General features: G+C 43.2%; 2 protein-coding genes across 2 annotated transcripts in view; one reads left to right on the top strand and one right to left on the bottom strand.

The window, feature by feature from the left end:
• Nucleotides 1–13,938, bottom strand: part of WDFY2 (WD repeat and FYVE domain containing 2) — a 63,966-nt gene extending 50,028 nt beyond the window's left edge. Inside the window, exon 1 of the mRNA XM_033514950.1 lies at nt 13,711–13,938. Coding sequence (XP_033370841.1) covers nt 13,711–13,847 — 137 coding nt within the window. The 5' untranslated portion in view covers nt 13,848–13,938. The remainder of the gene's footprint in view (nt 1–13,710) is intronic.
• The window catches only part of LOC107209537 (RISC-loading complex subunit TARBP2-like), a gene marked incomplete at its 3' end in the record, with an annotated part of 867 nt that continues 717 nt past the window's right edge, over nt 13,846–13,995 (top strand). The window contains exon 1 of the mRNA XM_015639444.1: nt 13,846–13,949. Coding sequence (XP_015494930.1) covers nt 13,846–13,949 — 104 coding nt within the window. The remainder of the gene's footprint in view (nt 13,950–13,995) is intronic.

Below are 13,995 nucleotides of genomic sequence, written 5' to 3'. Positions count from 1 at the left end.
AATCCTTGCCACTGGAAAGCCTGGACTCCAAGACACAAAACCCAGCGTGGCAACTTGGGCCAAGGCCAGGAGGAGGAAGAGGACACAAGTGCCACAGGGCAGCACCACACAAAGAGCGGTAAAACAATGACGCTACATCCAACACTTATTTTCTGACTCTGTTGCTGCCCCATCCCAACTACTGTGGCATTGACAGCTAAGGGAAATCTATCATCCTAGTGCAGCTGCACATGCACTCACTCCTCCAGTTATCCAAGTATCACCTGTCCTTTTGAAATGCTCAGCTGATCCTACTCACAAGTCAGCAGCAAAACTCTCAAGTGACACTGGAGCAGGATGAAACCAGTCATGACAATTTTGGTGTTTGTTTGCATGTTCAAGCAAAAGGAATTTACTATCTCTTCCTAATAGGGAAGACATCACTGTCCCCAAAACAGTGGGTAAAGGAGAAGAAGGACTGAAATACTGTGTGAATCATCCATCAGATACTCAAATGGAAAAGAGCTTGTACAAAAACTGTAAGATTATGGAAGAGACTCTCCACAAGACTTTACACCCCAACAACACCTTTAACTTCTGTTACATTATCAGTGTCAGGTAAACTGGACAAGGCAGAAAGACCTATGCGATAGTTATAGAACAAGCATCTCTAGCTATAAAGTACTTCCTATTGAAAATATGCTTTGAAGACTAATTTAATTTTTTGCCTGAAGTTTCCTTGCTTTTCTTAGGTAGAAGAGCTCATAAGCTATTGAAACAGCCCATTTCCTCTTCATAGTTTCTTTGTGGCATCACCAGTTTTACCAGGAAATGGAAGTCTTATCTTCTGTCCTCCTTGAAGTTTTAATACAACCTACAAAATCTATTAAGAGTTTTCTATAATCATTTGGCAGCAATACCAAATGCATGGGCAGAAAACTGCCTAGGGTAAGTTCTGTGACCACTGTACATTCATCTTATTTCAAGTATTTTAAGAATTGAAAGGAGCTCAAATGTCATTTTCATGATTGAAGGTCTTCTCAAAGATATAATGCTTAGGTAAAACTTCATAGCAGAGGGTCTCTGGACTTCCTTGATCTTCTTCAAGCTATGCTCTAGATTTGGATGTCCCTGATGAAGAATTCTCTCTTCAACACTTAACATCCAACTGTCTGTGTTTCAGATGCAGATGATTGGTGGCTTGTATTCCAAAACTGGACATTACTACTGCTTAGAACTGTTCTGTGACTTCAAAAATACAGGTCCAAAGTTTCCACATGGCCTGTAGCAGTGAAGGGACTTTCACACTTCTTAGAACAAACTTGGGTACTTTTACTGACAGGCACAGTGCAGCTGCAATGACACCAAGACCTCTGGAAGAAGCCACTCCAAAATGGTGTAAGCAGGGAAAGAACTGGCATAGAAGGAAGTATTCATGTCCTATCTCCCAGACCTACGCGACAAAGTGGCCAAAAATTCATCCCTGAGCATCAGAAACAACGGAGAAAATATATATTGACAGCTACTGAGGAATGCCAGAAGATGTATTCACATCAGTTACAGGTCCAATGCTTTGGGCCTCCTGTGGTGCAGGAAGCAAGCACAGATATCTGACTGGAAAACTTGGCCACAGAGGCCACAAACATAACTTCAGTGCTCCAGCTGGGTTCCAGCACTGGCTGCAGCCCTGCAGGTCACTGGCCAATGTCACACCCAGGAATTTGGCTAGCACATGCACTTCTGCTCAGCACAGGGGCCCTGGGAGACCTCTCCTCATCTAGACTTCTGGTTGAAGTTATCTTAAGAATCTCAAACCACTTTGGTCTCAAATTCAGGTTTTATGAACTTACTGTTACAGATCTCCAACCACCAGAAATGTTTACAGGCATGACAGTTTCAAGGGCTGTGCCTTGTTTAAACCAGTGGCTTAGCTGGTTTGTTTTTTTAAAAAAATCACAGAACCAATTACCTCCAGGTAATGCCACCAGGAGGAACAGCCACATGACCTGGGTGCTCCAGAGATGTGAAACACACCTACATTAATAAGTGACACAGGCCTGGGACCAGCCTCCAACAGTGAGATCACCTGGCAGGGAAACCAGCAGCTGCATCCAAGTTATGTACTGGGAATGGTCCCTGGTACAAGCTGACTGACAAACCCTGTATAGGCACTGCTTGATGCTGTACAAATTGGCTCATGGCAAGAACAGTGCCTGAGACCAAGAACCAGACACCACAGCTAACCAGATCCCAGTGCTTGAAATATACTCTTGCACTGTTTAATTTATTAGAAATACAGTCACTATGGCTACTGGCCATGGGTTCAGCTGCCCATTTCTCCCAGCTGGTTCATGGAGCCATTAAAAAAAGGAAACAGTATTGATCCTTGTATATGCCAACCATCTTGTGTACTTGTCTAAAATAATGGAAAGTGAAAACAACAAGAGGTTTGCTGCTTACCCTCACAAGAGCTCTTCTTTCTTATTACATTGTAGACCACAGTAGTATTTCAAGGTGGTCCATATTTTCCCACTTTCCCTCCTTCATTTTTATTAGCTTGAGATCAGTATAAAAGCATTGGTCAATAACTGAATAAACACAATTTTTGGCTTAAAGTTATCATACACAGCAATAAAGGGAAATGAAACTCAAAACAAAGATGACCATTGCCAGGATAATGCTCCAGAATATCACAACAACCAGCTTGCAAATTAGGAGCCTGCCTTCAAACACAGGCAGCATTATTTATTTCTGGAAAAATACTATTGAGCCTGAGGTATCAATACATGCACACACACCACTTTTTGAAACCACTGTTTGCACTTTTTAATCCACATGTTAGCACAAACACAGATAACTAAGCAATTTCCCTTGTCATTTGCTTTTCCTATCTCCAGAATTTTTGTCAAAGTGATTGTTTATCTACTTCTCCCATATAATTTTGTATACAAAACGCTTGCCTACACATTTACCATAGGTTTTGTGCTTAACAGCTGTATAACAATTACACTTGTTTCTAAAAGAATTTGAGTCTTAAAACAATGTAGAAATATCTGTTTGTGTCAAAAAGGGCATGTGAACACAGGTTCAGTTTTAAGCACAGGAAAGACCACAGGAAACAGCAACTGAGGCAGACCAGGCTGTTGGTTAGGTTTAGCCATGCTGGTGACCTCAATAATTGCAATCCTTGGGCCATTCATTCAGTTGTGTTCACACCTCGTAAAAACCAGACAACAATGTTCATGCCTGCTTCCTTGAAGAAGGAAGGTTTTGGGCCATCAGGTTTTTAGAAGACTGAATATAAGCTCTGATCAAAGGGGTGCTGGGGATGAAACTAGTTGAGGATGATGACTTCTTGGCTTGGTTTCCTGGTCATAAAAACCTGTTAAGGAAATCCTCACCAGACTTCTCTCTCATCTACTAAAGAGTGAATGAAGGAGGGAAAGAAGGAGCAAAAAGCATCTGAAATCACACAGAGAAGCTTTCAGAATTTAAATAAAAGTCATGCATTTGTCAGCCACTACAGCATGTAATTTTTTTTTTTAAACAATCAGTACATTCATAGCTCCCTTTCCTTACTGCTTTCTCTGGTACATAATATGGGTTAGTGACAGTATTTCTGGAAAAGCGTATTGCTGGAAACTGAAGGACCATGAACAACAGCATTCACAGCATTTCTTGTTTAACAAAAAACCCCCTACACGTATTTTTCATCTTCCATTCCAAAATCAACACTTTGTACCTGAATTAGTAGTACAAGCTACTGAGTGATTTCCTCCCCTCCCCTTGGTCTTGTGCCCCCCCAGCCATATCAGCAACCACAAGGAGTGTGCAAAGGGTAGATGAAATGCCAAACAGAGGTCTCAAATATTCCCCCAGACCAAGGCCTGTGGCGGGGCAGCCTGTAGAAATCCTGCCTGTAGAACAGCTGAGAGGACATCTCTGCAACAGCCCATCCCAACACAGCTCCTTATCTGCTGGTGCTTCATAGCTCAGACTGCCATGGTACTCCAAACACCATAGCAAGCGCTCTGAAATTTTATGCATTTCGACCTTTTGACTACAAATAAACTTGGCAACAACAGGGATCAGAGCGTGAAGCTGGAAGTTCAGTGTTTGTATGGGTCTGTCCCTGCTGGAAACCTGGAATGATCATTTATCAGTTTATATTTTCAAAGCATGATGATGGATTAATTTATTCCCACTCATTTACTGGCAGTTACAGAAGTTACCAAGAAGACATTAGTTTATGAAGCCTGATTCATTTCCTGAAGGGAAGAGACTGAATTCTTCTTTGGAAGTGGGTTAATGCCCATACACTGTGTAACCAACCCCTGTATGTAACATACTGTGTGGAATGTAGTGGTCTACTACCCATTGCAGCTGATACTCTTACATGAGCTGCTCTCCCTGCTTGCTCCTGCCTGAGGGAATCCAGCATAGGTCCATTCTTAGCTGCCAATGCCAGCGCATGCAGTCTCAAAACCTTCAGATGTAACAGAACTGAGAAAACGTAGGCAATATCAGACAGCACTAAAAGTCTCAGCTGCTAAGGCAGCACATACAACAGCACAGACAAAGCTTTGGTAGACCCAAAATACTCTTTCTGGGCTGAATTATAGTTGTTCTGACTGCATGGGACACAGGTCTCAGTGGAACAGAATAAAACTTGACTGCTGCAAAAAGTTTTAATTTCTTAATTTCAGTAATTAAGTAACATTGGGGACAGTAAAGTCAAAGGTGTCAATTTGGATTTGACAGACACATTATCTCTTCACCCTCTGCCCTCAGCACAATCAACGTTGAGACTGCTTTAGTCCTCTTTTCCCCATGTTAGTACGACCACACTGTCCTACTTAGATCTCTATTTTATCACTATTTGCATCTGCCTATGCTAAAGTAAATTGTTCCCATGGCAGATTAAAAACACAGAGAACATTTATCTCTAGAAGGCAAACACGGGACTATTTAGCAAAGGCCCTTTCACCTCCCATTAAGCTCCTGGACAGGAGAAAGCAGGCTGTGCTGAGGCCTGATCAAGGACTCCTGTGCCACAGGAGACTGAAGCAATGGGACCAGCATGACAACAACAGGCACAAGGGCTGTATGCCTGAAGTTGGAGAACAGCACAGTCATGACCTTCTGTCCTGCTGGACTTCCAGTAACTGCTGAAGGGCAGTTACTGCCTTTCACAACTGCTTTTTGTTGGTGGAGCTGCTGAAAGAGCAAGTGAAGCGAAGACATGATTCCTAAACCAGACAAGACATGCATAGAGGACCTCCACTGCCATCAAACGTCACAGCTTCCTGTAGCCAACTCTGCATGCAACAAAAGCTAGGCTGGACCACAGGCTATGCCCTTGCAATCAAAGCTGAAAGCATGTCCTTGGAAATCCTACTTTCATTCTATCTGATGGGATGCACATGGTGCTGCAAAACATGAAGCCTTTGAAATGTCAATGTGAACTGCTCATTGGATGACTCCACAGTCCATATTTGCTCTAGCAAAACACAGAGCTGAGAGGAGGGGCCGAGTCGCTCTGTATCGGATGGGAAAAAGGAATAGGGTATGGGAATGAGAAGATACAGCTTAATAACACTTAGGATCAAGAAGAAAGTTATAAAGTAAGCATTATTTGGCTGCATGCATTTCATAAGCAAAATGAATGCAAACTGTAAGGCCCCAAAGTATTCCACAAAGCAAATGCATCTCCCACTTAAGAATACAATTAAAGCTTTATTTGCTATTATAAGTGAATTTGAAGCCAAAGGTAAATTTACCACATTTGCACTCACTGCTGGAGATGCAAAATCTCATTATCTGTCACATTCTAAATACAGGCAAGGATCTTCTCCCCACATCCCCTCAAGACAAAGCACTGTACTTGTTCTATCACCCGAATCCAGATAATTCAACCTGATGGCAAAATAGGCCACTTCACATTAGGACAGCCTTTTCTCAGACTTCTCTCCACAGGACTCCTAAGGAAATCATGATTACATACCTATAAAGGTCAAAAGCATTGCTTTCTGGGGCTGATCGACCACTACTGTTATTGCAAAAACCTGCTAAGCACACTGATCTTCCACCTCACAGTAGGAAGGAATGGTACAGGACTTGGAGAATAAAAGACAACATTAGACAAAACTTTGCAGTAAACTTGGCAGCAGAACAGCAGTGCTTTCTACCCAGAACTGTGCTTTGGCATCGCCTTCGATTCAGTGTTCAAAACCTTAAGAGTTCCCTGAAAAACTTAATTTAAGTGGTGAATACACATGATGCGACAAGCAAAGCCCATATGTTCAAAGTCTGGCCAAGGTTAGTTACACAACACTATTTCCTGCAGCCTGACTAAGAGAAAAATTGAAACACCACATTTTTTAGCCCAGCCTCCACAACTGTTCTCCCTCTCATGAGGATAAAGGCAGTATTTTGTCCATCTCAAATGTTGGCAGAGTCTAATTTGTAAAATTTATTATTTGTTTACTAATAGGTCAGTATCAATTTTGGCCATTATTTATATGCAGTTTCAAGCCATCAGGCATGAAGACTGTGACATATAAAGAACCCCAAGAGATGCATATGGCTTTGTGATTATGCAAGGGTCCCTGCCTGGAAGGCTGCCTGGTAAACTTGCTCTCTCCTCCTTCTTTCACAAAACTGTCCCTTTCCTTCTCCAGGCTTGCTCCAACCACTCACCCAAACTGCTTGCAAGGGTACCTTCAATTCCTGTGTGGATGTTTGTTTTACAGTTTTCCCATTTACATAATTTCTTTACCTCACAAAAGAATAAAGAAGGAAGCTCCATTTTCTCTTTCCTAAAATGCTCCATGCAGGACAAGGCTCTGCTGAACAGGATGTGCCCTGCTGTGTGTGACTATTCTCAATACTCAATGGCTGCTGCTCCTATTCCCTCCCATGGTGCCCCATCCCATCCTGCCACATCCAGCAGTGCATGGCTGCCTCCATCACTCCTCACACTCTATGCAGAAGGGAAACAGCTGTGTTTTTTCTTGCTTCTGGACTTGAAACATGGACTACTGCAATTCTTATCAAATCCCAGGGCATATACATGCAGATACCAGAAGTTTTACACAAACCCGCTCATATTTGTGCAACGTGTGATGAAGTAAAAAGAGCAAAGCAGTGTTTTTATGTGAATAATCTTTCAGTGTCTGAGAGGTTACAGTGCACAGAACCCAGTGATGCACAGAAGGCACTTGTACAAAAGCCAGTTGTTCCCCTTAGGACATTGCTCATCATTTAAGAAGCTTTTAGCTTCTGACCACAGAAGCACCAATGCAGTGCCTGCATTATGCCATCCTACTCTCTCCTTTCCATTTGATCCCTGGGCTGCCAAGTATTTTCTGACTTCTCTCAGGGCTGTTACAAACACCATTTTACAAAACTTGTGCCACTTTTGAGCAATTCTCTTCCATGCAGTATCACACAGCTAAAAGATATTGCTGGGAAACCTATGCACAGATCAGTGTTGGAAGATACCATGCAGGCACCAGCGCAGCTGGAGAGAGGGGAAGAAAAGAGTCTGCCTCAGTAAACAAAACACTATAAAGTAGCTCAAACAAGCTACTGACATATTTCTATTGTGCTACAATGGTCACATGCTATTTGAGACCTTCAGTCTGCTAAGTGACCCACAATGAAAGGTCAGCCTTACTTAAATAGCTCAGTAGCTTCAAAACTGTTGCAATTCCTTTAGTTTTAGGTATTGCAGCCATTTTGTGTAACAGCATCGCTGCCTCCTCTAGACATATTTATCTTGAGGAGAAAAATGAACAAGTTTCCTGAAACAGTGCATTTTTAGTTATATGCCATCTCTGTACTGCATGGACTCCATAACTGGCATTTGTTTTTCTTCCAGGGTCCACAGGCCACACACAAAGGTGGCATTGTGCAGTCCCCTCTTGGCGAGAAGCACTGTTCAGCTGCAGAACTGGAGAGACTGTAGAGGAAGGTCACCAAGCCTGACAGACACGAGACACACTGATGAGAGATCCAGTCCCTGTGTAAGCAGATGCCTGGGAAATCAAGATGGGGTCAGGGAAGACAAGGAGAAAAACAAGAACTGGTTAATATGGGAAGCAGATGCATCATCCTGAAACTTGCTGCAACTCAAGAACACTGCTCAGCAACAGGCAGAAAAAGAGGCTACCAGGAGGCAAACAGAAGGTGTACTAAGTAGCTCTTCTTATTCCAAATAAAGCTGGTGAGATACATTCACTCACAACTTTCATGGAAGGAATAATCTTTAAAACAGAGAGGGGAGTAGAAGCCATTGTACCTCTAACTCAAAAGGCTCAAGCACCTATGGTTCCACACTATTTTGCCGCCCAGCTGTGCTGCTGAAGCTGGGCCTGTACAAGCTGTGGTCCAAGTCACATCAGAGCACATTTTTGCAGCTCTCGTCTTGCAGTTAAGACATGAACTTAATGCAACTGCAGGAGTTTTATCAATCTGTGCATTGGCCTACGTGAGCTAGTAGTTTCAGGATAGCTCAAATCAGAGAGATGAGACTAAATGCTTGTGCTTTAAATCTTTAGCTGACATGCAGGAGGACAGCACCTTAAAGCAAAGGATCCACAAGCTCGGATAAATTTCAACAAGTGGTGGCACAGAATGTTAAAAAAGCACAACATTGCAAGGTCTCCCACAAGTTACTAAGTGGAGTTTATCATTCCGAACAAGCACTCAGCAAGACATTTTACGTGCTAGTCTCAGATTTTGGCATCTCAACAGGATACATGTTAGTCAAATCAGGAACAATTTTCAACATCTGCAACAATGTCTGATTCCAAGCACTTTTGGACCTCCTGTCCTCTCTTAAGCCTCTTGCCAGCATCCGCTTCTTCCTCGCAAACAGCCAGCACTAACCTCCACCCTGACCTTTATTCGAAACACACACTCATCAAATTACAACACATCCAAAAAATTTACTTAAAAAAAAAAAAAAAAGAAAAAAGCAACCAAATTGCATCTACAGCACTAGGTCTCTACAATTCCTATCAACAATTTTATTGGTGACTGATGTTTTTATTGACATTTAAAGAACCTCCAGGCAGCAGGAACAAGTCCTTTTACACTTGTGAAGAGCACCCACACCTTCTCCACTGCTTGAGCTACCACTGCTCATGCTGCAATCACCTGTACTACAGACCTGTAACTGGAACCACACTGCTGGGGAAAGCAATCACTTTCTACCTCTCCACCACAAGAGAAAGGAAACTCAGTTTACCAAGGGTCTGTGGTTCCTTGCACCCTGCCTGAATGCAGCACTGTGTGAAGAATCCTACCTTTCCATTAGAGCTTTTTCACAGGAATGAACTGTGATGCTGTATGCTCCATGTTCTGGATCTGGACAGAAAAACCACAATGAGAATAAGATTGGTTTTGATATACTTAAGGGTGGAAAGATCACAGTTCTCCATGTTAGAAGTCATGTCAGCACAAAGCCAAAGACAACTCTCACATTTCTTGTCACATATGCATATTTCCATTCCTAGCCCACTGTTAGTTTAGCAAAGAGGTTTCCATTTATACAAGCTGGACATTAAGTTGCCATGCCCCCTAAAAAACTGCTAGTTAGCACACCCAGAACACAAGCTTTGGACAACAGCTGAAGGGCACATCTGTATTTAAAACCTTCAAACTCTAAGCCACACCTAGCAATACAAGCTCTGCACAATTTTCTCTATGTGAGATGAAGACACTAATAAGTTAAGCAGTCTGGGCTCACTGTTTATACAGTGATCCATATGAAGAAGCTGGGACATCTGAGTTCAAAAACAAGATAATACAAGGTAATGGGGAAGACAAAGTTCTCTACCCCCTTAATACAAAAAAATTTAAATAAAATTATAAAAAGCTATGGGATAAATATTTTTCTCCTAGGTCTTGTCACCTTCTAAGAGACTAGAATGCCCATTTTTTTAAATAAAAGGATTTGGACAATTTTCAGTCGACTGTGATAACTTTTACTTCTTGTGAATACTTCAAGGAGAACAGTTCTTGACTGCAACACCTACATTTAGAGGGTCTGTAGCATGGAAGTGAGCACAGAACTCACACCCACAAGAGGACACAGACCAGAGTTCATAATCACCAGGAAAGCTGTTTACAACAGCCTCTGTGACTGAGTTTTCCTCACTTACAATCCAGCTAGTGGTAAAAAAGAGGGTTATTGGCAAAGTGCAGGTTTACCACGATGACACCCAGCCCCCCCTGCCAGTCTAGCACAGTGACACATGATCTGCACATCGGAGGCCCTGCTGAATTAGCACTCACAGCACTGGCAGGCTCCTGAGAAACCCACAAGTGTGCCAGCGCTGAGCAGAACTGCTTGCATTGAAAGCTGGGTGAGTCAGTGCCCTTGTCCCACTGTATCCCATGCTCAGGTAAGATTAATGACACTAAATCTTCTCTGGAGCATGGAATTAGATATGTCTGAACTTGACATACCAGCGACCTACTTTTCAGACATGCCCAACACCCACATCTCCCTCTGAAGGCAACAAAACCAAGGATGCTCCACAATTTTGAAATGGTAGTGCATGCTTTTAATACTGAGGAAGCTGATGACAACTTAGGATCAGCTGTGCACATTAGGAAAATCCCACTTTAGCTTCACATCACCATACAGTGCTATGGATCATTCAAGACTCTACATGTTTGGCTATATATGTCTGTTGATTCCATGTGTTTGCTGGCAGGGAAAGAGCATGGATGAAAGTTAGTAACTTCTTAGAGTCATCCTGCATTAGATTTATACATTCCTGGATATCTAATTTTGCTACTTATTTAACTCTCACCTGTCTAGACAAGTGCATCCCTTTCCTTAGAAGAAAAACACAAAACATCTTATCTGTCCAGTGCATACCAGCTCTACTGTAGATACAGGCTCAGTCTATTTTGCTCAGATACAGAATCAGAAAACCCTGTTAAGATTAGGACATAATGAATATTACTCAATTATCAGGAGTGACCAGGATTCAGAAGAGAAAATCTGTGTGCATGTTCTGTACAGATGCCACACACTAAAAAGGAGCTCTAACCTTGCAGGGTATACAAAGTTTTGACAATCTAATTAAATATGTAAACCTGCTTCCCCCCCCCTTTATTCCTTCTTTCCCTCCTTCTTTGTCCTTCTTTATGAGGAATAATCACACTCTCTATTATTACATAGTTTCCATTTTATTTCTTAAAATATATGCATATATGTGCTACAGACATGCAGGGCTACATAATCCATGACTATGTCTGCAAGCTATAGCTAAAACCACTTTTGTGTCTTTTAAAACCAGATAACACTACCGGTGCCATATTAAATTGAGACCAGAGACCAAGCTAGCTCCTGCTTTTAAAGATTTAGATGTATAGGGCCACATCATGCAGCAAAGAAAACCTTTAAAGTGGTACCTAGCTGTTGCGTATGCAAAGACTACCAGCAACCTCAATAAATGTGCTCAGCCGTTCACCAGCAAAACAATTCCTCCTTCACCTACAGAAGATGTCCCAGCCTGAAGCAAGTGCTGGAGATGGCAAGTCATTCCAGCTGAAGTGCTCTCTGCAGAGGTTTCAGAACATTTTCCTCATATGAACAGTGTGTATCACAGGCTGGGAAATGTGGATAAAACTTACTTATTTGGTTAACAAGTAAAGGGACAGATAACATCTCCATAACTATCCTTAACAGTTTCCAGGAAGCTCTAAAACCCCTCCACATTCCAAAGCCATTAAACAACCATGTCAACACTGACATGAGAAGGCAAGTCCAAACAGGAAAAGGTGCCATAAGGATCTGCAAAAGCCTAATCATAATACACAGGTATTGAAAGTCTGGTAAATTATACTTTCACCCCAGGTAGCCTAAAACCTGCAAGTTAGACTCTCAATCTGCTATTCCTTCCAAGTCAGTTTTAGACTCCTAACCTTTCAATTACAATAAAAATGCTAATGCAAGCAGAAAATGAAAGAAAGACCCATCAACCAACATCTTCATGCCTAAAGAAATAAATGGCAGGATCATTGCTTGCAGTATGTCAAGGATACTGCAAACAAGCCCCGCAAGCAGGCACATTACCTGGTTAATTCCTTTAAACAGAAAATAACCTGGGAATCTCCAGACTTTTCTAGTGTGAAACTCCTGGCTTCTTCTTCACTGCTTGTTTCTTGATGCTGATATCTCAGTTACTAGTGAAAATAAAGATGTCTCATCAATCCTTTTCCCTACACAGAAATATCAACCTGGAACATCAACCTGTTATCAGCAACTAAAGCTAGTTATTTTTGCTAATGTGAGAGGGAATGCAGAGACTGAGAGAAACATTTATACAAGAGGAAATAAATGTCAGGAATACCTTCTTACAGGTAAAAAGAATTGGCTAAGTAAGCCTAACAAGCTACACTGAAACAAAACAAGCTCAAGCCTTATTCAGCATCACTTTAAATACATAAAAAATGTGAAGGCAATAAAACTGTGAGCACATAACAATGTAAAACTCTACTTAAAGTTCCTTTGACAGTATACTTGTTTTAAGTAGCTCAGCTCTTCTTGCTACCAGGCATATGAGCATTCACTTTGAGACCTCAGCTTAGATGAACTTAAACGATCTTAAAATTGCACATATTTGACAGCTGAAAACTAAGTCACACAGTGAGGACAAAGATGAAAGAAAATACTGTCAGTTTTTCAGAAAGCTTGCAGAGACATAAAAGCAGACACTCAACAGAACAACAGACATCCATGAAAAACAGTCCATCCAAATACCCTGTGAGTATCAAAACGTATTGACATGCTGGTCAACAACATGTGTCTTTCAATCTTAGGACACAGGTTACACAGTACACCTGAGCTATAAAGAAACCTTGCTTAAAATAACTATTTATAGACACTGCAAGAAAAAGAAGCACTTATTTTGAAATAAAAGATTTTCAAGATAGAATTTTGAAGCAAGCTTCAGCTGCAAGGCTGAATGAAGTTTGAGCTCTTTCAAAAGAGACAGAGTTGCCTGTGGGCAGCCTCAGTCCCTTCGAAGCCCTGCTAAAGAGCCTGAAAGCATTCTCTTCCTTGGCAGCTCTTCAACACGGGATTTAACTCCAAGATCTTATCACTGACATACGGTATTTTTACACAATTACCAAGAAACGTTTGAAGAGGGGAAATGGGAACCAAAACTACTGTTTCAGCCAATGCCACCACAATCTTTAGGCAAGGTCAAAGACCTCCACAGACTCCCCGACAATCCTCGTGATGAAGGAGATCTCAAATCCCATTTTACCCACGCTAAGAAAAGTCACTCAAGTCCTGCAAGTTTCAGGGGCGCCCCAGCCCGGTCACTGTCCTGACCCACACAGCGACAGAGAAGGAGGGGAAGTGGGACACTACGCTGGAGACCCCTGCTCCAGGCTCTTTCCCCTCCAGGACGTGATGCGTCTGCCTAAAGCAATGGTCCACCGCCACCTTGACGCTTGCCCGTGCTCCGGGTGGTGTAGTCTACAGTCGCACAGGGATGCTGGTGGTCTGCCACCTCCATCCCTCGCCGGCGGGACCCACCACCTCCCGCCGGGGCTGCTGGCGATGGGGGACAGCCAGCCCGGACCCCGCGCCGCGGGCCCAGCACCGCCACCATCAGCGGCAGCAGTGGCGGGAGGTGACAGACCAGCGGGAGGTGACAGACCACCGCGCGGCCCCGCTGAACGCCGGCTCCCCGGTACCTGTCTTCGGAGACGCTGATGACTCCGTCCTCCTTGGGCACTATCGCTGCCATGTTCACCACCTCCTGCGACCCCTCCACTTTGTTGAGCAGGAGGGGCTTGCGAGTCAGCGCCTTGGGCTGGGGCTCCGCCGCCATGGGGCCGGCGGGCACCGCCGCTGCCGCCGGAGGAGGCTACGGCCGGAGGAGGGAGGGAGGGAGGCGGCCCGCACTGCCGAGGCGGAGGAGGGACTTGCCGGAGTCGGGCGCTCCCCGGGAAGCAGGAACAGCGAGGCGGCGGCGGCGG

Source organism: Parus major, chromosome 1 (genome assembly GCF_001522545.3).
Source record: "Parus major isolate Abel chromosome 1, Parus_major1.1, whole genome shotgun sequence".
NCBI lineage: Eukaryota > Metazoa > Chordata > Aves > Passeriformes > Paridae > Parus > Parus major.
Note: the sequence above shows the minus strand (reverse complement) of the source record. Positions and strands in the feature narration are given on the sequence as shown.